Below are 23,878 nucleotides of genomic sequence, written 5' to 3' on the forward strand. Positions count from 1 at the left end.
GTTCAAATCAGAATCAAATTAAGTTTACAGAGACCCAACAGAATCCTTCAGGAGCAAACACTTGTGATTGGTGACAGTGGCGAGGAAAAACTTCCCTTTAACGGGGAGAAACGTCGAGCAGACCCAGACTCCTGAAGGATGGCTGTCTGCCTTGACCAGTTGGGGTTAAAGAGAGAGAGAGAGAGTAAAGGAGGAGAAAAGAGAGAGCGATAGAGATATAGAGAGACTGGGGGGGGGGGGGGATGACACATGGAGTACGTTATGATGAATACATAGAGTGTAATCAGTTTGTGGTGGCCCTGGGTCAGGTGGGAGACTAGAATAGAATAGAATAGAATAGAATAGAATAGAATAGAATCTTTATTGTCATTATGCGAGGCACAACGAAATTTCGTCCAGCAGCTCTTGGCATTAGGCATACATATTTACACACATATAATATAAAAAGCCTTTTAGAACAGGAGGGTTTTGAGGTGTTTCTTAAAGCTCTCTACAGAGTCTACAGAGTCCATGGACCGTAGGTGTATTCACCGCAGATGTAGCAGAATACGTCAGGCTTATTTTTGCAAGATCTTCTAGTTGAAGCCATTTCATTCACCTGTAATATTAAAAAAAAAAACATTAATCATAAATTGGCAAAAGTAAAATCTTCAGAACTCGTTTATTGCAAGAAATATGAAAGAATTTTGTATCATATGATGTGAAATTCCCATAAATGTAAGCAAAAATGTTAAAAAGCCAATATGTAGCATAGTTCAGAAAGTTGACCTGATTGAGTAAAATGAATGTGATTGTTGGATTCAGCACACCAAAATTATCCTAAATCAGCTCAAAAAACTTAAACAATAAATTTGTTGTTGATCAGTGTTTTGATATTATCCTCTGAATATATATATTTTCCAGTGAAAATTATCTATTTTACTATGTATAATTGACTGATCATGTAGATGTTCATAAAAGCTCAGAGTAAAGTCAAAGGTTACTGTATCAACAGAGAAAAACTGAAGAAAACGTGACTTGTTCAGTAAAATATATCATTAACTTAACATAAATCCAGTGAATCCATCCAGTCATTGATCCAACTCCATGCTTTTACTGGTGAATCAATGTTTTAGAAGATGATGGTGTTTCCATCGTAACTACGGAGCCTCTGAACGTCCAAATGGGTCATATCTGATGGCCGTGAAAAGATGACAAACTGCATTTTACACCAATTGTTGACATGGATTGATAAAATTAGTGGATCAGCAGTTTAGATCAGTAGATGCTTTTGGTCGATGGTGGATGTTTGGGTCTTTATGGGTTAAATTACAACAAAAATACACCGTATGTCTTTTCAGTCATTTATATTTATTATGCAAATTTCACCGTCTATCCTTCAAACATGCACATTTTTTCATGACATTATTATTATAAGTGTCTTTTCCACTGATAGTATGGACAATGCATTTAGACCTGGGGTGGAGGTAGTGTGGGTGGATTGCATGGCATTAAAGAACATAGCCCATAGTTACCTGATGGACTAAATGACTATTGTTACAGCTCCTGCCAGGATTCAAACCCCAGTCTCCCACATCACAGCCACTAGTATTACCTACTGAGCTTTCTGCTGAAGTATTTATATCATAATACTGGAAGGTCTCAGAGTGTGTGTGTTTGTGTGTGTATCTGCACAGTTCTGAGAAATTGAGATGTTTTGAACTGCCCAATTTGGTACCTACAGTTGAGGAATAGTCCCATCTCCACATTAAATATCTCTGCAAGTTGATAGGACTAATATTTTGGGAGATATTAGTCATTTTGAATACAATAGCCTTCCAATCACGTAGCTCAGTACCACACTGCCTGATCGGAAATGAAGTTAAAATCAGGAATGACGCATTTATTAACTTCATTCCCTTGATATTGGTATTAATATAACTCGTGGTTCCCTATGGGTCAGTGAACTAGTATATTAATATATAGTGGATGTACATCAGTTTGGTTCAGTGTGGTGTTTGGATGTTCTCCATTATCTTTGTGGGTTCTCTCCGGGTACTCCGGCTTCCTCCCACCATCTAAACACATGCACTGATAGGTTAATTGGTTAATCTAAATTGCCCATAGGTGTGAATGTGAGGGTGATTGTTTGTCTCTATTTGTCAGCCCTGCAATGAACTGGTGACTTGTCCAGGGTGTACCCCGCCTTTGCCCATAAGTAGCTGGGATAGGCTGCAGCGACCCCCGTGACCCTTGTGAGGATAAAGCAGGTTCAGAAAATGAATGAATGAATGAATGACCATTATTTTGGTCATTTTACAAGTAGCTCACAAGCCGAGAAATCGAAGACATCCCTGGTTTAGGTGTGACATTGCATTTCTGAGGATGGTTTTGATTCTATTTGGGATGCGCCGTTTACTCCCATGGGTGGTGCTTGGGTGTGAATTTTTGCGCCCTTAAGCTCTCCTATTTCCTGTATTGGAGGAGGATCTACTGCACACACACCATTTATAATGAGAGTCTGTTATGGTAAATGGAGAGCCCAAACAGGAAACACATCACAACTGCTCACTAAAGGAACAAAAACATTTTTAAACTACACTTGAATGCAGATTAGACATGGTTGTCACAAGCTGTATCATGTATAGCTCATTTATTTAAATATTTGTTTTTGCTAAATTGTTTTAAGTAGACAGGTGCGGTGGTGTATTCCAGTGCCCTCTATTGATGAGCTGCCACTGTTAATGCCAGTCGCTATTCGTGCTGCAAGTTGACAATATTGCTGACAACAGTAAGAAGTATATTGTTTATCCAACAGCACATATACTGTTCTCTGTTGGCACAAGGGTCTGACAGGAACAAAGTGTTTATTAGCGTGTATGCTTTTCTTATTTTATTTTATGTGCTTTATGTAAATGTTTTTTGCATTTCGATGTAACTCCATTATATAATTCACTATAATCATTGACAATTTTGCTACATGATGTTGCTGTTGTGAATGGAAACACTGACTTCCTGTTTTGAACCACAAAGACAAAGTGAGGACGGGGTCTCAGACGTCGACATGACAGGAGTGTGCTGAGGTCTGATCTTTCAACTGCTGACCACATAGAAGCTAAAAAATATCCTTATATCTCAGGATCTGTGTTGTGTAGACTAGAATATTAATTATAAATGGTCCACAAACTCATTTGGGAAAGGGTTCTCTTTTATGGCGAAGGACAGAAAGAAAACATTGTGGGGTTTATTTGTCTTATTGAGTGAAGATGAGCTGTGTGAGCACGTTCATGTCCAGTGTCACATCCACACTGTTGATTTTTTACAAGATAGAAAGTATAACACTCTGTCCAAAAAAGAAAAGAAAAAATAATGTGCACTGTTTCAACGTGTTGAGTGACCACAAACGGACACCTATAATGTTCAGTTTCACTTTCATGAACATTTGGGTTTGTCACCTTCTCAGGTGGCAGTTACAGTTTCTCTGCAGGTCTTCCTGTGTGCAGAGTATTGATGTTTTACTATTTATTTTCAATAGTCTTTACAGTATGTCACATGTCTGACTCCACAGCAAACAGAACAATGATCAGTGTAGTTGAGTGTTATTAACAATGAACTGCATTAATTGTGAAACCATCATGAAAGAAACAGCATCTGAAATAAGTTTTAATTTGCTTTTTGGTACAAAACTGCAATACAACGCTGTTTCGGCCTTTTTCTACTGTATCTCATGTAGTATGTTGTCATTGAAAATGATGAAATGTACAACAAACTGTAACACCACAGTACTATTATGGTAAGATATGGTAAGATAAGACTTTACTGATCCCACAGTGGGGAAATTCAAGTGTCTCAGCAGAAAGGGTGACAGTACAGTAATGAAATATGAAGAATACACAAATTAAAATATTAACAAAGTGGTAATAAAAATGTTCATATGTACAGATATTTACAGACCTGAAAACAGTTTGACCAGTCCAGTTTAATGTTGAGATGGACACCCAGGTATTTAAGAGTCAGCTATCAAAATTCTTGCCATTTTTGCCTAAAATGCCCAAAAAAAGACTTACCAAAAAAATCACAGCCTTTTCTGAACCGTTTAGAGTACAGACATGGTCTAGGGCTCTTTTCAAAGTGACCTTGCTTACCAAGTGTGCCATTTGGTACACAAAAAGTAAACTGTTTACAAATGCTACATTCTGTGGTTGAAAGTGCACACAGTAAACTACACAATACACATTGTGTTTGTAAAAGGTCTGTCATTATACCAGCTGAAAGTCCAGCTTGACTGTTACTGCAGCCTGTTCCTCTCCCTTTACCTCTGGCCTCTGCCTGACCTCTGACCTTTGCCTGAGCTCTCAGTGAAGAGCTCCTCTGAAGAAGATCTTTCCTCCTGTTATCTTCTGGCCTGTTTGCTCATCAACAGATCCGCGTCTGAATCCTCTGATCCAAAGAAAACAAATCAGAACATAACTTTTATAAAACTGTAAAAGACTCTTCCATTGTTTTCTGTTCTAACTCTTGCAGTGAAGCAGAATGGAAGACAGAAACACTCAGACTAACACATACTCACATTCACACTTAACCCACTGCAAGAAAACTCAACAAAGAAAGGCCATGAAGAACAGAATGAATACTAAACTCAAACTAAACCCTAACTACAACTAAATCATGTTCAGGTACACTTATAGAGTAAGACAGATGACAAAGTGTGTTATATATTTATAATATAATATAATATAATATAATATAAGATAAGATAAGATAATATAATATAATATAATCGGAGAGTGCAGACCTCCGCCAAGGTAGATCAGTACCCCCCCCCCCCCCCCCCCCCCCCATCACCACAAAAATTTAATCATTTGTTCCTGGTGCCAGTATCAACATTTCCTGAAATTTTCATCCAAATCCGTCCATAACATTTTGATTTATCTTGCACATGGACAGACAGACAGACAAACCAACGCTGGCAAAAACATAACCTCCTTGGTGGAGGTAATAATATAATATAATATAATATAATATAATATAATATAATTCAGTCACTCCTCACTTCACTTTACACGAGTGCCAGGTGTGAAAATAAACACCAGCCCCCACAAATCACCTGTTGTTCTTTTCGGCATGTCAGACTATTCAATGGCCAATAAAAAGAAAGAAAAAATCAACTGCAATTGGCTAGATGAATAGAGGGAGGGAGTTTTTCTGATAATGGCTCTTATTGGTTTTGGAAGTTGGAAACATGGAATAGTGTTCACCAGTTGGTCAAATGAGGTGTCAATCAAAAGAAAAGAAGTTCTTATGTTTGCAGGTGACTAGTACCACATGGCTGCTGGCTAACTCCCATTTTCTTTAGCATAAGTGGAAAATAATACACACGTGATGCGAAACGCAGTAGACTTTATGGATGAAATACTCTGTGTGGATGAATTATTTCACTGGAGCAGATTTACTGGACCTTTCTTTGATGGAGTTATAGGACTGAGGCCTCATTGGTGAGTTGCATTTGTTTGTTTGTTTGTTTGTTTGTTTGTGGCTGGTCTGAAAACAAATGCTTATTGATCCTGCTGCTATGCTTGAATGATGAAATGGTATGCATTATTAAAACCTTTCCAATGATGTATAACATGTGGTTACTCAAACTCAGTGTTGATTACAAAATGAATTAAGTGTTAAGGGCGTTGGGCCTGTGGGCGGGCTGTTGGAGTTGCAATGGGTTATTAATGTCCAGAATGATCACTTGTGTGTGTGTGTGTGTGTGTGTGTGTGTGTGTGTGTGTCTTTACCAGCACAGCATGAAATGTTGATCACTATGCTATCAGCTGTTATAGCTGTTTACTGGTTTTAATGTAAAGGGAAAAAACAGAACATTACTGAAAACTCTGTTCCAATACTTTGTATGTTTTGGCAATACCATTGTTAGTATAACTGAACACACATATATATATATATATATATATATATATATATATATATATATTTTATATATGTCGAGGCCCAAAACGGAATCTGTCCCGATTTTGAAGCGGGCAGGCCCAGAATGGAATTCTATTCTAGGCCGGCCTAGAATGGAATCCTAACTCAACCTGGCCCAATTCAGAATCAGGCCAGCCCAGATTGGAATTCTATTCTGGGCTGGCCTAGAATGGAATCCTGCTGCTATAATGTTATTTTTATACCATGTTTAATGCAAATGATCTAAATTATTACAAAAATTGATACATGGAATTTGCAAATATGTGAAAAAAAAATGAAACAAACAACATTTTAATTGTAAACTATAATACACTTTATTTACAAATAGAACCTAGTGGCACTCCCCACCAATATATGGTACAGTGAAATCGACTGAAATTGACAATAGTTACTCAAGGTATGTAAGACTGAAAATGTAAATCGGCACTAATAGACCAAAAATGTCACATTGTTGAATGTGCAATCAAACTTGCACTGAAGTCTTAGAACTTGTTCTGGCATCCCTGGTTGTTCACGTGGCACTTGGTAGAACACTTGAGTCCAGCTTTCTTGTAGTGGCATTTATTCAAAATACAGCTCCCACGGCTCTGGCCTGATTCTGAATTGGGCCAGTTGAGTTAGGATTCCATTCTGGGCCGGCCCAGAATGGAATCCTATAGAGATTCCATTCTAGGCTGGCCTAGAATAGAATTCCATTCTGGGCCGGCCCGCTTCAGAATCTGGCCGGCCCAAAATGGAATTCCATTTTTGATTCTGATTCCGATTCTGAATCGGGACAGATTCCGTTTTGGGCCTCGACATATATATTTTTTTTATGTCCAGGGTGCATCTCTATCAGAAAGTGTGCCATTGGTCAGTTCCCCGTATGCTTTAGGACTGTTACCTCATATCTGTCTGTTCTTTTTAATGTGATACCTCAGTAATGTGAACAAAGTTTCACTTGAACTCAAGAAGCAACTGATTAGCAACTGATGGTAGCCAAAGGTCAAAGGTCAAGGTTGTTGTTGCCTTACAATTCATAATTGTGATCATAACTGTTAGTAAATAAGAGAACTGTATAAACAGATGGTGATGTCTGGATATTGAATACATCTTTGTCAGATGTATTGTATTCTCCATAGACTTATTTTAGTTTACAGTGTCCACTACTACAGCGGTCTGACATTACAGACTTACATCCTGTGCTTACAATAGTCTCATCAGTTATTGTGTGTGTTTGCTGTGCATGGCAGCACTGCAGAGACTTCCTGTTCTCAACCACATGGACGAAGCGAGCGGGGTCTTACAGATGTACATGACAAGAGCATTTCGAAACCTAATCTTTAGTCTGCTGACCACATAGAAGTAGAAAGAAAAGATCATTGCATTGCAGTGTGTTTAGACGGCAACTCGTAAAGGCTGAGGTTCAGAACTTGCACACTGTGGGGATGAGGTTGGCAGTCTGCACGAAATCACATCGGCCACTTGTTTTTTGTTTTTTTTTACAAACATTTGCACATTTTTTCTGATTGATAAGTGATTCAGCAGTTCAATGTGTGAGATTTGTATGTCTCAATTGTGTTATGAAAGAAATCTACTGTAGCTCATAGAACTTTTTTATTGGTTATTGCAAAACAGAATAATCATTTTATTGAGGTTGAAGTGGGCAAAAGTTTTATAATATAAAAAGGAAATACTGTATAGATTGAACAATTGCTCTAAAGCAGTTGCAGGCTGTGTATTTCACACCTTGGCCTTCAGTGGTGTTCGAACTGACTTAATCCACCTATTAAAATAATACATACAATACAAAAAAATGCAATATAACAGGGCGTTGCATCACAGAATATTAGCAGATCTCTGTTAACGGCACCATGTCAAGCAGAATCATCAATAATTACTCAAAAAAATGACAAAAACATAAAAATATTCAACATAAAATACATTACACTACTGCTTATTTTTAGTATGTGTACAACTAAATCCATTTGTTCTCTGTCAGGCATTGTGGGAAAACAGCCATTAAATCTCAACCATTATATTTTAGCTTATGCAAGATCCTACAAATGTGGTTTTCTAGCTGAATTTGCTCTGACTAGTCGCTCTCTGATTGTCAAATAAAATGATATGAAAAGGTCAACATTATTACACACCTGCTAGATCGCCCCTGAAATTTGATTGGTTAAAGCAACAGATTCATTGCTATTTATTTGAAGGCCTCAAGACAGATTTGTTTTACCCGGCAACACATGATGGCTGAAATATGATTGGACAAACGCTCTAATATACATATGTACTACTGGAAGCGATGCAACAAAGAGAAAAGCTATGAAATAAAGAAAATTAGACTATTGGGAATAATTAAATACATCAAGACAAGTAATCTAATTCTTTAGCAGCCTTCCACTGTTCTAAACACAGAAACTAATAAATGAAACCGTTTTAAATCTGTACTCTAGCGTACACACACTCCATCCTGGCGTCGTCTCTCTCTCTGTTTAATCTGCCGGATCCTCTCACTGTTAAAGCAGCATAATGGAGGTCATCTGCATCATGTAGGTTCTTAGAAAAAAAAAAAAGAAATATATATTATTAGATATTGCATTAATATGTGTTGTTTTAGGCCTTTTGTGTTGAATTGTGTCATTTTCAATATTCAGTGTATTGTAACAGCTCTATACTCACCGCTGCAGTTGGAGTATTTGAAGATCTTGATAAATAATCTGGGTATAAAAAGCCAAAAATAAAAACCCCATCACTTAAAATTCATATAAGTCTTGTAGTTAAATTCCCCATACATGATATGGGTGGCCTTCTAACTGAATATCGTGCTGAAAGAAATAATTGTTTTTCCTCAATTAGATATCTCACTTAAGGCTGAGTAATGTCCAGTGAACATGATTCCTTAAATTCACGGAGTTCTCTGTTACTAATGCTTTCAGTATTAACTCTTAGGGGGTCCACGATCACAGCACCGCGACTCAATCACATGACATTTTCAACACGTCATAGCATCAGAAGTCGATCATGTAGACCACTGGGGACAGTTGCATTCAAAAGTGCGAGGAAACAACAGAATACGCCTATGTAAAGATATGCTTTTATGTCAAATATTTGAGTAGAGTTTTAATTTATTATAATTTTGATATTTTTATATACCTAGTATTCAGAACCAGTATTCACTTTTAAAGTCTTTGAAAAGGTTCGTTAAGCATCTTTGTGTTATTTATGCAATACATTATGTTAATTTTTCAAATCAGATTTTATATTTTTTGTGTGTTTTTTTGGCCTTTTGCGTTCATATAGTAGGTTAAAGTGAAAAAATAATAGGCAGATGAGATAAATGACGTTGTGCTGAAAAAAAAGATACCAAACATGGGTATAGTAAACATTTCTTTATATAGTACACAGGTGTCAAACATGCGGCCCGGCAAAGGTTCCATTCTGGCCCATGGGATAAAAGTGCAAGTTGTCCCAAACATTTTGGTTCAGGTTCCACATACAGACCAATGTGATCTCCAGTAAAAATAACAACACAATAACCCATAAATAATGACAACAACAAATATTCTTTGTGAAAAATTATATGGAAAAAATTTAAGTGAAAAAAATAGCATTACACTGTGAAAATATTTACATTTATGAAACTATTCTTTCACAATAAAATGCAAATAAATACATAAATAAAAACAAAGATGAACAACCCGAAATGTGCAATTTGAACAATATTCTGCCTGTTACTAAATATTTTGTGCATTTGTGGATTCACTGTAATCTGTAGTTGTGTTAATAATAAGAGATGTAATACTGTAGAAATTGTTCAAATTTTAGTTCCAAACTCCCAAATTTTAACAATATTCTGCCTGTTACCAAATGTTTATGTAACATTGTGTGTAATGTACATGTACAAATAAGTCGAGGCATAATGTTAAAATTGCACTCGTTTTTCAAATGAAATTTCTGTTTTTTCAGGTTTTTTACATCTTTTTTTGTAAAATGTAAATATTTTCATAATTTAATTGTTTCTTTTTTTTGTACTAAAACAAAAAGAAAACTTGTATTTGTCATTATTTATAGGTTATTAAGTCATTATTTTACTGGTCTGGCCCGCTTGAGATCAAATTGGGCTGAATTTGGCCCCTGAACCAAAATGAGTTTGACACCAATGATATAGTATTTAAAGGCAAAATCAAAAATACTCAAAAACGGCCAAAATAGGCTCAGATTACTAAGGGTTACAAGCCTAAATATCTATTATGGAATATTCAACAGAAAAGTTCCCATACCTGTACATTTGCATTTTCTTCTGTTGGTCATTGTATATACTGAATAACCCAACAGAACAACCAGGGTGCTGGTGAAAACCAAAGCCACGCTCAAAAACACCACCAAGATTTGAGAGTCTACTTCATCTGCAGAACCAGACATCAGACATTATACAGCTAAAATCCTTTGTGTGTGAGCTTATTGGAATGTTGATGAGTAAACCCAAACCTCAGATTACTTACCCTCAGAGTCAAACCCGTTTCCAAACAGAATGTGTCCACATGACCCAATAGCACAGCAGGTCCCATCACAAGAGCGGTTCACACTCGGTATGGGCAGGTTGTACACACAGGTCTTCTCATGCTGGTTATTCCTGCCTCCATGGGTGTAGATAATCCCTGGTTGAGGGTCTTCAGACTTTCTGAACCAGTAAATACTGTGTTCTCCATCATACATCCCAGTGTAAGCCGTACAGTTCAGAGTCACAGATTCTCCTGGATGGACGCTCTCAGATTCAGATTCAGACTGATGAACCAAAGTCTGGATGTTCAAATTTGACCTCTCTACACTAACAGTAGTGCTCTCCAAGAATTTTAACTTCTTCTCATAGGAACTCGTACAGTAGTAAGTAGCCGAGTCTGAAACATGCAAATCTGAGATCGTCAAATGGTATTGATTGCTTGTTGCGTGCAGTGTAAATCGTGAATTGTTCTTGAACTCGTCATGAAAGATGCTGTTTTCCCGATATTTATAGAATGTAGAAATGAGCCTCGGTTTTTGCCCTAAGGTTTGCTTGTACCAGTAAATAATCAGTGTGTCATCTTCATAGAAACATTGCAAAGTCACTGTTTCTCCGACATTTCCTGAATAAAAACCACTCACTTGATGCACATTTGTCAACAATTTCAGATCAGTTGTGTGAGCTGAAGGAAAGAGAAGGTAAAAAAAAAACTGTAGTCAGTAACATAATACATTAAAACACATTATAATAAATACACTACATATACAACATTATATCAACCATAACCAACTTACTTGTTTTTGCCGAGAACACACAGATCAGATACACGGTGAACTTCAGAGTCGTCCTCATGTTGGAAACACTGAGTTAAATGAAGTGACTTTCTGTCTGTTCTCGACTCCTCAGACGAAGACTCTGTCTGATTGGCTAACTCAAAGTTACACCAGACGGTCTGATTCGTAAACAGTGATCACATGTTCATACTGGGAGTTTTGACTCTTGTGTGGATAGGAGGACCAAGGTGTCAGAAGTTAAGTCTTTTCTCTGACTGTAGGAATAGTTGAGACTTTTTTTTTTTTTTTTTTGTTTTTTTTTTTACGTCTGTTAGCAGTAACTGATGCCACAGTGACCTTAAACATTTGCTCCAGTTCCAAAAAGAGGGCACTGTGTTGCTGTCATATGATGTGTTTACATCAAGCCATTAAAATGCATAAATGCTTTCTTTCCTGCAGTTATAATTGCTGCCATCAGCTACAGTTATCTCCACATGTACACTGATGAACACATATGGTGGCGGTTATTACCCCACCCCACGAAGGGGAGGCAAGGGGTTTTGTTTGTTTGTTTGATTGTTAACACTCTAGTAGCAAAACTATTAGTTGAATTCATACCAAACTGGGTTTATAGATTGCCAGCGACTCAGAATAGATCTAATTATATTTTGGGAACAGTAGGTGAGAGTTAAAATTTTTAATGAATTTTTAAAATCTTTTTTTTCCCCCATTTTCTTATAATGGGCAAAATTTCAAATGTCTGTAGCAGCAAAACTATTGGTTGAATTCATACCATACTGCGTTTATTAATTGCAAGTGATGCAGAATGGATGTCATTATATTTTGGGGAAAGCAGGTCACCGTTTCAATTTTTTATGAATTTTTACACCTTTTTTTTCCCTATTTACTTATAATAGGTGAAATTTCACATGTCTGTAGCAACAAAACTATTGGTTGAATTCATACCAAATTAGGTTCATAGATTGCCAGTGACCAAGAATAGACGAGGTTACATTTTGGGAAGAGTAGGTTAAAGTTGAAATTTTTTATAAATTAAAAAAAAAAAAAATTTGCCCCCATTTACTTATAATGGATGAAATTCAAATGCCTGTAGCAGCAAAACTATTGGTTGAATTCATACCATATTAGGTTCATAGATTGCCAGTGACCAAGAATAGACGAGGTTACATTTTGGGAAGAGTAGGTTAAAGTTGAAATTTTTTATAAATTAAAAAAAAAAAATTTGCCCCCATTTACTTATAATGGATGAAATTCAAATGTCTGTAGCAGCAAAACTATTGGTTGAATTCATACCATATTGGGTTTATAAACTGCAAGGGATGCAGAATAGATGTCATTACATTTTGGAAAAAGTAGGTCACAGTTTCAATTTTTTATGAATTTTTACATCTTTTTTTTTTCCCCATTTAGTTATATTGAATGAAATTTCACATGTTTGTAGCAACAAAACTATTAGTTGAATTCATACCAAATTGGGTTTATAGATTGCCAGTGACCAAGAATAGACATGGTTACATTTTGGGAAAAATATGTTGAAGTTAAAATTTTTTATGAATTTTTAAAAAAAATTTCCCCCCATTTGCTTATAATGGGTGAAAATTCAAATGTCTGTAGCAGCAAAACTATTGGTTGAATTCATACCATATTGGGTTTATAAACTGCAAGTGACGCAGAATAGATGCCATTATATTCTGGGAAAAGTAGGTCACGATTTAAAATTTTTAAGAATTTTTACATCTTTTTTCCCCATTTACTTATAATGGGTGAAAAGTCACATGTCTTTAGAAACAAAAGTATTGGTTGAGTTCATACCAAATTGGGTTTATCGACTGCCAGTTACCCAGATTATATGTGGTTACATTTTGGGGAAAGTAGGTCAAAGTTCACATTTTTGATGAATTTTTTAAATCTTCTTTTTTCTCCCATTTACTTATAATGGGCGTCATTCCAAATGTCTATAAAAACATCCATTTTGTTTAAATTTACTTCAAACTTGGCACATATATAGAGGCAACTGACATGCGGACATCATCACATGCATAGACATGATGACATCAGCTGGATCGATGCCAAAATAAGCTACAAATACATGCAAGGGGCGGAGTTTGTTGTGCCTGGTGCCGCTCATTTTGTTGATGCAATGGTGTCTGAATGTCATCTATAAACATCGACATGAAAACAAGCTAAAGCTAACAGTAAACTGAGCATGGCACCAATTATATATAGCTGTAGAGCTTCTGTAAATATTGAGTCACACTGCACTTTTAGTAGAATATCACAAGAACGTTACTGATATTTTATTAATGTAGGACAACACGCCACTTTTAAGCATCCAGTTCAGTTTTCTGATAAGAATTCTGATTTACAGCTTATGTAATATATGTATATGTTTGATACAGAATAGAATTACTCTGTGTGGCTCTTGTGCATGAAAACACTGCAAGGACTTCCTGCATAACACCACAACAACGAAGACAGAAGAGGGTGTTTAAGAAGCCGACCGCATCGACGCTATAAAAAGATTCTCAGACCTGTGCGGCGCATTCTGAACGTTTACAGTCAACAACAGATAACATGAGTAGATTTCAGTCGAAATATGTGCATGTGCCTTCTCGTATTTGCAACAAGCTCGAGGGATGTCCGGAGGAAGTTTACTGTACTTTAATGTTTGTGCTCTGTTGAGTGATGACTTAGTCTGTCAGCGAGATGAATAGTATCTTATAGTTTGTTTCTGTACATTCGACTGTCAGTGTGTTTATTAGTGTCGTGGGAGAAACAAATATAGACAGTATTCAGAATTTATTTTCCAAGTACATGAACTACTTCTTGTGAACCTAAGGCTGAAATCTGCTCACATGGCAGATCGTTGTCTACTCATGTAAAAGTGGAAATCTGTCACCTCTAACCACATAGATCAAAATCTGACTCAACTGTATCTTGAAAAAGCTTTTTAACCCTTTAACAACAACAGTCTTTCCGGCACTGCATTTTGTACTTTACAGCATTCAAATTACTCTAACTCCTGAAACATTTATGCTATCAATAAAATTCAAATGGCGTTGGAAAGCTGAGATTCTGAGCTTTCCGACATTACATTTTAACACTTTACGGCAGCAATGTGGGACTCTATTACAAGTAGAAATGAACTGTTTCAGAGACTTCCATACAGGCTTATAATATGGATACTGAATGTTGAAGACCAAAAAGCATGTTTGAACAGATGTGAAATAGTTGAATGTTGATTTCATCTCAAAAAGTTGTAAAAAAGAACATTTACAGTAGTTTCTGGTAATAAATATGTTCAAAACTTCAAGTCTGTTTTCTTTTTTTTTTTTTTTTCTTTTTACTAAAACACTGTTTTTTGCATTTATTATTCATAATAATGATAATTAATGGTCAGATATTGAAAGTTAAGTCATCCTGAAAACAAACGTGCAAAAGAATTGGCAAAAAAGACATTTTTTGACACTTTTATTGCAAATAAAACATGAAGACACCTTGGCGGCCTGTTATAATGGCACTCCTAAAAGGGTTTTAATATATTTTTATACAAGACAAAGATATCCATTCAGTGCATATAAGTGAAACTTCACCTCATAACATAAAAAAATGACAAATGTCCAACTCTACTGCTGTACACTGGAGTACACACATTCACTCCTCGTGTCGTCTCTCTGTATTCTCGATCTGCTGCCTTTGATGTGACTTAAAGCGGCATAGTGTAGACTGTCTGAAACCTGTGGATATGGAGCATTAATAAACAAATAGTCACATATTAGTACCAGCATCAGGCATAGCAGCACAAGATAATGCATATCAGAATGAACAGCCAGTGGGAAAACCCCTTTATGAACCCTGTGATGTATGGTTTCAATCCAGTACACGTGTTAAACTGCACATATTCCACAGATGTATTTGAGCTATTAAGTATAGTGTTGTGCTATACTTGAAAAAAAAAATCTTACCTCTGCATTTGGAGATGAGGCGTCTGATGTTGTGTGAGTTTCTGTTTGAGAAAAAAGAAGAAAAAGAGTAATAACAGAAAAGCTTGTGGTATGACAGCCAATTTTTATTTTTATTTTTTTTTACTTATTTGGTTCATTTTAAGAAGGGAGCGGCATGTAATGTAATATGTAATCTGGCTCTCAAATAGGATGTAGATGGAAATGTAACAATTGCAGTATCATATGAAAATATCAAGAATAAAAAAAGACATAGATCCAGGTCATTAATGAAAATCCATTTGATTAAAGGGGTTATATGTGGTGTTGATATTCCAAATTTTTAACAGCATGAAGAATTTTGTAACAGAACACACTCACTGAATAAAATATACAATGAATTAATCAAACAAAAACTCATAGTTGGTTATTTTCACAGCCAGTCAAAATAACACCATCTTAAACTCTTCACGTGCTGCATCACCTGATAGTTTACATTATAGCTCTGTTAGCTTAGCTCTGTTTTTAGACAGAAAATATCCACAGTAAAACCACAAATCATCGAAGTTATTTTTGATCGGTTTGTGTTGTCAATACCTGAACTAAAGATCTGTTTGGAATCGAACAAACAAGGTCAGAACTGTTACAGTTTAGTCCGAACCGTGGATCAACAAATGGCAACTTAGCAAAGATAATAACATCATATAGTACCTTTATACTAGGGATGTACACAATTAATTGACTATCAATTAATTGTCAATAAGAATTTGCTCGATTGAATTATGAATTGTCGGTTAATTGCCCTTTTCCATGTCCTGTCCGAAGGCTGAAATCTCTGTATCCGCTCAAATCTCGCTCCATCATGTCAGTGATGCAAACTCAGAAATGTCCATTTCTTCTAAACTGCCCCTTTTCAGATCCATTTATTTTATTGAATTTCTCTGCAGAATTTATTTAGTTCTACTCCATAAATGTCATTACCAGTACTGTATCCACGGGGGTGTTAACCTACACAGCTGTGGAGGGGCCCAAGGGAGGGGGGGGGCCATGGGAAGTTAAGATTTTTTTTTTTTTTTAAGTATTTTTTTTCTTGTTGTTCAACTAAATTACATGATAAATATCGACCTATATGCAAGCTTCACACATTAGATTTTATAAATTGGAATATTATTGTATTCCAAAAAAGTTGAGACTGCTATTATCACTGTGTGAACATTCCTTGAGAAAAGCGCAAAATGGTTCACTCCACACGGAGTTTGAGAAACGCACCTTGCTTGCTAGGCTATCTCCATTGAAAGCACATTAGCAAGAGCATTGAACTTTAAAGACCTCATCAGGGATTTTGCCAACAAAAGACCCGTCAGTGGGCACTTTCTGTAGAGTAAACTGGAATGTATAGAATTGTGCTATTTTTATTTTTGGAATACTTGTTCAAATCTGTTTGTTTTTGCCTTTTTTTTTATCTTGACAGGAAAATGACTATTGAGTCATGTTTTGTTTGGTTACCTTTTATGACATATTATTATAGGCTATTGAAAAATTTGGCCCATTCTTATTCGCTCAGGAAATATAATGGGTAAATACAGTCTTGTGTGGTTGTGTTTTCTTATACAGTAGCTTAAGCAGAATTGTGAATTATGGTTAAAGGTCATATATTATGCGAATCTCACTTTGTGACAGTTTTCTTATAGTAGTGTGTGTTGCAGTAGCCTCATTATGAGGTTCGAATTTGAAAACTGTCTGTTTCCTCCCTGCCTTGCTACACCACATTTTGTGAAAATGCCTGCGCAAACGGCTGAGTTTGAGTTGGGTCCGCTTATGACGACATAAGCGGATTTAACTCCTCCCCCTGACTGTGCCCCCACCCTGCATGAAAAGGTGAGCCCCACCCTGGCAAAGTACCTCTTGGACAACAAACATGGCGAAGGCGAGACACACAAGTAGTGGTGTTGTTGACTGCACACACCAACACGAAAGTTTATTTTTGCTCCCCACTTCCGAGCCTCTCCGTAAAAAGTGGCTGGATTCTATCTGTGATGGTCATGTACCAAACAACATTCCCAAACGCTTGTATGTGTGTGCCCGGCATTTCACGGACGAGTGTTTTTCGAACATGGGCCCATACAGCTCCGGCTTAGCACAAAGACTCCGAATCAAGAAGGACGCAGTACCAACGCTTCGTGACCCAAGTACAAGTGTGGGAGATGTAAGTTCTTATCATTTTTTTGTATCTTTACTGCATAACCCTACATTACGGATAAGCTGGTGGTTGTTGATGTGTACGTCTAACGTTAGCATGGCAGCTAACATAGCTCGGTTACTGCTGCTAACGTTTGCGTCCCCGTTAACATGCAAGAGCTGATAATATCAAGAGACATTCAACATAACTACTTTGAACACGGGCCTTTTGTGGTTGGCATCAGTATAGTTAGCATCAAGCTTGTTAGCAGCTGCCTGCATTAGTGGCGGCAGGTGTCTTTCCGTGTCAGGTCCACGAACCCGACACAACACCGCCGTTTTCCGCCGTTTTGACTTTTTCGACCGCTGAAACTCCGAAAAAAGGATGATTTTGGGGCGAACAAACTTAAATACTATGTTTCTGGGCTTCTGAGACCTATATGACGTGACTGAAAAATAGCATAATATGGGACCTTTAAATCATAATGTTAGCCCTGTGATATAGCCATTGTGTTGGTGGGTAAGGCCCTTGGCAGATGGCTGGACGTGTGTGTGTGTGTGTGTGTGTGTGTGTGTGTGTGTGTGTGTGTGTGTGTGTGTGTGTGTGTGTGTGTGTGTGGTGGTGGTGGTGGGGGTTGTGGGGGGCCCATCAGGACTTTTTGTATGTGGGCCCAGAATTTGATGCTACGGCCCTGACTGTATCCAATGGTACAATAAATCAATCATTAAGGAATATGACGTGCTTTTTTCATGAAGTATATAAACAATATTTGGCTTTTATTCTTATAGACCCTATCGAAAGACAAATTCAGGTTCTCAGGAAAATCGCTGCTTATCAATTAATCGTTAGTTGATTGATAAGGTCAACCCACTAATGATTAATGGATTAATCGATAATCATCCCTACTTCATATCTTCAGAAAGTATAAAAGTGTGGATGGAAACTCTGTGATTTCAGCATCAAACTCCATTGTTTTCAATTAAAGCTGTGCTAACTGGTAAAAACGACAACAGTGCTTCTAGCTTTTATTTATGTTTTTTTTTATATATTTAACAGTAGATATATTACATGCAGCCCCTTAAACCAGAATGTGCACATGTCTGGATATTGCTAATGTCATATTCATCATATGGACTCACTGAAGTATTTTAAAGATAATCTGTTCACCGCTCCTCAGTACCTTCAGGATTCTGTCCACCATGTATAAATAAAATGAATAGGATGACAGTCTGCCTACCTGAGCACTGGCATCTGTTTGTCTTCATCATCCTTATGGTTGAGTAAATGAGGAAAGCAGCTAGGATAGTGGAGAATGCTAAAGCTGCAGCCAGGATGTACACCACGGTGAGAGAGTCTTTATCTGGAAATCCAAACATCAGGAAATGTTGCAGAGCTTTCAATTTTTACTATTCAGCTTAACTTAACCAAATAAATTCAATTTAACCCTTTCATGCATGAGTTATGAGAACCTTAACCCTTTCATGTACACTGGTCACTACAGTGGACAGCTGTTCAAAAGTGTTCTCTTGTATATTCATGGATTTTGTTGTTTCAGTCCCATATCAGCCAACACAGTGGACACTTATGCATCCCATACACTGCAATTCATACCATTACTGTAACTTTGCTGTTCTAGATAAACCTGATCTGCAGATCAGGTAAGATGTTTGAGCGTAAAAAAAACTGCCAATTGTTATTAGACTGTAATTAACAGTTTTTTTTTTTTTTTTTTGGCAAATTATCTCCATGCAGGTATGTTAAAATGTGAGAAAACATCAGATTAGCAGCATTAAAAATGTTTTTATTTCATAGTTTTCACACAGTATATCAGTAAATACATGTTTCTTTGGTTCTAAAACTAAATGCTTGATGTCCAGCTGAGTGGACATTTTTGTAACTCCATAAAAATAGGCTAACAAAAATCAATAGAATTATTATTTTTATGCCTAAAGAGGGATAAAAACACTCAGTAAAAAAATCGTGATTAAAGGTCCCGTATTATGCAAATCTGACTTTGTGACAGTTTTCTTATAGTAGTGTGTGTTGCAGTAGCCTCATTATGAGGTTAGAAATTGAAAACTGTCTGTTTCCTCCCTGCCTTGCTACACCACAGTTTGTGAAAATGCCTGCTCAAACGGCCGAGTTTGAGTTGGCTCCGTTTATGACGACATAAGCAGATTTAACTCCTCCCCCTGACTGTGCCCCCACCCTGGCAAAGCGAGCCCCGCCCTGGCAAAGTACCTTTTGGACAACAAACATGGCGAAGGCGAGACACGCAAGTTGTGGTGTCGTTGGCTGCACACACCAACACGAAAGTTTATTTTTGCTCCCCACTTCCGAGCCTCTCCGTAAAAAGTGTCTGGATTCTATCTGTGATGCTCATGGACCAAACAACATTCCCAAACGCTTGTATGTGTGTGCCCGGCATTTCACGGACGAGTGTTTTTTAACATGGGCCCATACAGCTCCGGCTTAGCACAAAGACTCCGAATCCAGAAGGATGCAGTACCAACGCTTCGTGACCCAAGTACAAGTGTGGGAGATGTAAGTTCTTATCATTTTTTTGTATCTTTACTGCATAACCCTACATTACGGATAAACTGGTGGGTGTTGATGTGTACGTCTAACTTTAGCATGGCAGCTAACATAGCTCGGTTACTGCTGCTAACGTTTGCGTCCCCGTTAACATGCAAGAGCTGATAATATCGAGAGACATTCAACATAACTACTTTGAACACGGGCCTTTTGTGGTTGGCATCAGTATAGTTAGCATCAAGCTTGTTAGCAGCTGCCTGCATTAGTGGCGGCAGGTGTCTTTCCGTGTCAGGTCCACGAACCCAACACAACACCGCCGTTTTCCGTCGGGGCTCAATCACGCCTCAAGGCAAAGAAAGCCAGTGTTTGGAAAGACGTTCTGTCTGAGACATGTGTATTGTAGACGAGAGAGCCATGGCTTCACAGTCAACATTAGCGCGTAGTACCGCTAGCGGAAGCCGCGTCCTCTCCCAGAGAGGGGAGGGGGAGTGGGCGTGGACAGATGCGTTCATTTGCATACCCGGAAGCAGGCCCAGAAATGGCCTGTTCTGAGGAGGGCTGGTGAGAGAGACTTTTTCGACCGCTGAAACTCCGAAAAAAGGATGATTTTGGGGCGAACAAACTTAAATACTATGTTTTTGGGCTGCTGAGACCTATATGACGTGACTGAAAAATAGCATAATATGGGACCTTTAAGGTTCTCATAATTCATGCATGAAAGGGTTAATCAAGATTTTTTTTTTCCTGAGTGTTTTAATTCCTCTTTAGGCATGAAAAAACAATTCTATTGAAATTTTTTTATGAACCTATTTTTCATGGAGTTGCAAAAATGTCCACTCAGCCGGACACCATGCATTTAATTTTTGAAGCAAAGAAACATGTATTTACTGACATACTGTGTGAAAACTATGGAATAATTTTTTATTTTTTTTAACCTGTCTTGTCCGGCATCATAACAGCAGAAAAGTAGTCTGGCTGCCTTTTTGGGCTGAACAAATTTGCTTTGCCAAGGGAAACTTCAATGAGGCTCCCCTTGATATTCTGCTGTCTTTATTATGAGTTTTGTTGAATTATATTTCGATGCCGGACCTGACAATGAAACATATTTACTGACATACTGTGTGAAAACTATCTTTTTTTTTTTTTTTTTTTTTTTTTAAATGCTGCTAATCTGATGTTTTGTCATTTTAACATACTCTAATACAGGGGTGTCAAACTCATTTTAGTTCAGGGGCCAAATTCAGCCAAATTTAATCTGAAGTGGGCCGGACCAGTGAAATAATAACATAATTATATAGAAATAATGTCAAGTCCAAACTTTCCTTACACGATGAAAATGTTTACATCTACAAATTGTTCTTTAAAACAATGTGAACAACATGAACAGCCTAACATTTCTGAAGAAAAATAAGTGCAATTTTAACAATGTTGTGCCTCAGTTTATCATTTACACATGTAAATTCCAACTTATAGATCACAGTGGATCTACAAATACATAAAACATTTAATAACAGGCAGAATATTGGTAAAATTACACTTCTCTTAAGACATTTCAGGTTTTTCATATTTGTTCAGGATATTTACGTTTTTTGTTAAATGATAGTTTGTTTTAGTGTAAATACAGGAAAATTACAGGGAAATATATACATTTACAAAGAGAAAAAAATGGAGTTCTGAGTATTTATAGGTTATTATGATAGTATTTTACTGCTCCGACCCACTTGAGATTAAATTGGTCTGTATTTGGAACCTGAACTAAAATGATTAATATCTTCTGTGTAATTTTTGCATTTCATAAATTCCTCCCAGGGGCCAGACTGAACCCTTTGGGGGGCCGGATTTGGCCCCCGGGCTGCATTTTTGACACCTCTGCTCTAATACTAGTTATTACTCACTTTATGGAGATAATATGCAAAAAAAAAAAAAAAAAGTTAAAAAAAAAACCTGTTAATTACAGTCTAATAATAATAATAAAAAGCAATTGATTTCCACTCAAACATGTTACTGCAGATCAGGTTTATCAAGAACAGCAAAGTTACAGTAATGGTATGAATGTCAGTGTATGGGATGGGTCTACTGTGTCGGCTGAGGTAGAACTAAAACAATAAAATCCATGAATATACAAGAGAACAGCTGGAGAATAGCTGTCCACTGTAGTGACCACTATGCATGAAAGGGTTAATAATACAAACGTACTTTGAATATGCAGTCTGGTCCCGTTTCCAAACAGTACTCGTCCACATGAGGCAACGGCGCAGTAGTAGGTTCCTTCATGAGTCCGGTCCACGCTCTTTATGGGCAGGTTGTAGACGCAGGTGTGTGTTTGTGTGTCAGGTTTCCTCTCACACTGATCATTCCTGCCTCCATGGGTGTAAATGACTCCTATTTGAGGGTCTTTCGAGTGCTTGAACCAGTGAATGCCAGTCAGGTTTTCTCCATCACATGTTCCAGTGTGAACGGTACAGTTCAGAGTCACAGAGTCTCCTGGATGGACGCTCTCAGACGACGACTGATGGATTAAAGCTCCATTATTAAAGTCTGATCCCTTCACAATAACAGTATAACTCTCTGAAAATGTGTACATGTATGAATAGCCACTTAAGCAGTAGTATGTGGCTGAGTCTGAAAAGCGTACATCGGAAATGATCAGGTGATTCTCAGACCTTGAATTTTGCAACGTGACTCGTGAATTGTTCTGAAATTCTCCTAGCAACACTCCTTTTTTCTCATGCTTATAAAATCTAGACACCTTCTGTGGTTTCTGTCCGAGCGCTTGCTTATACCAGTAAAACATCACTGGAACAGCACTGTGCTCATAAAAACACTCCAAAGTAATGCGGCCGCCAACAGTAACTAATTTAACATTTGAAGATGATGATGGTTCCAGAGTAGTAAGGTGAACTGGAGAAAAAGACCAAAAAAAGGCAAATGTACAGTCAATTCTGTCAAAAATGTCAACAACTATATTTAAGTCAAGGTTAAGGTGAAAAAAAATCCACTTAAAAAATATATATCTTACCCATTGTCCCCAAGATCAGACATGCCAGGCACAAAGTAGATGTTGGAGGTGTCATTTTGTTGGTAATACGAAGGCAGTTGAAGATCAGCTCTGTGCGTTCTCTCTTTTCAAAGACAAGGCTGTACTAGGTTGGCCAATCAGCAACGCTTCTGAATTTCCTATGCAGTCTAAGTAACAGCGATCACAGGTTCATTGCCACCACAGTGTGTCAGCTTGGGCTGACAAGGTTTGCATGGAGAGTGGAGATTGGGGACGGTCTAGTATTACCCCGCCCCCCAGAGGGGAGGTAAGAGGTATTGTTTTTGGTTTGGTTTGTTTGTTTGTTAACACTCTAGCAGCAACACTATTGGTTGAATTCACACTAAATTTGGTTTATAGATTGCCAGTGACCCAGAATAGATGTCAATACATTTTGGGAACAGTAGGTAAAAGTTTCCATTTTTTATGAATTAAAAAAAAAAAAAATTCGTATAATGGGCGAAATGTCACACGTCTGTTGCAGCAAAACTATCGGTTGAATTCATACCGAACTGACTTTATAGATTGCCAGTGACCCAGAATGGATCTCATTACATTTTGAGAACAGTAGGTCAAAGTACAAATTTTTAATGAATTTTTAAAATCTTCCATTTACTTATAATGGGCGAAATATGTGGGATGGGTGGGGCACCAATTGTTAGGCATGTGATTAGGATGATGTATAGAATTAATTAATTAATTTTTTTAAGTTTGCACATCCAGTGGTAGAACAAAAACACTCCACCTGTTCCTCTATCATATTGACAAGGGATGCACCGATACCAGTATCGGGTCCGATACTAAGTGTGTTTACTGGTACTTGTACTCGTAAAAGTACTCTGATACAACCGTGCCGATACCACTTACGGCAGTGTGACATTCACAGTTCAGTGCAGCAGGTACGTGGCGGTGGAGTAATGTGCATGGAGATTTTTCAAAATAAATGATGTT

The 23,878-nt window shown here is 37.3% G+C and overlaps 2 protein-coding genes across 2 annotated transcripts; both read right to left on the minus strand.

Moving 5' to 3' along the window:
• Positions 1-7,568: 7,568 nt before the first annotated feature.
• Positions 7,569-13,243, minus strand: LOC115439005 (uncharacterized; the record flags this gene model as incomplete). Its single annotated transcript, XM_030162899.1, has 7 exons — positions 7,569-8,496; positions 8,620-8,657; positions 10,221-10,346; positions 10,443-11,123; positions 11,236-11,303; positions 11,717-11,749; positions 13,227-13,243. Coding segments are annotated over 7 exons (1,083 nt in total), but the record flags the coding sequence as incomplete, so codon positions are not given.
• Positions 13,244-14,776: 1,533 nt separating this feature from the next.
• On the minus strand, positions 14,777-22,965 carry LOC115438210 (uncharacterized). The gene is made up of 5 exons (XM_030161652.1): positions 22,910-22,965; positions 22,087-22,791; positions 18,593-18,715; positions 15,201-15,241; positions 14,777-14,972 (listed from the first exon to the last, which is right to left on the minus strand). Exons 1-5 carry the CDS (start codon positions 22,962-22,964, stop codon positions 14,862-14,864), a joined length of 1,035 nt encoding a protein of 344 aa, XP_030017512.1. The 5' UTR covers position 22,965; the 3' UTR covers positions 14,777-14,861.
• Positions 22,966-23,878: the final 913 nt, after the last annotated feature.

The sequence above is a fragment of the Sphaeramia orbicularis genome, chromosome 18, assembly GCF_902148855.1.
Source record: "Sphaeramia orbicularis chromosome 18, fSphaOr1.1, whole genome shotgun sequence".
Classification (NCBI taxonomy): Eukaryota; Metazoa; Chordata; class Actinopteri; order Kurtiformes; family Apogonidae; genus Sphaeramia; species Sphaeramia orbicularis.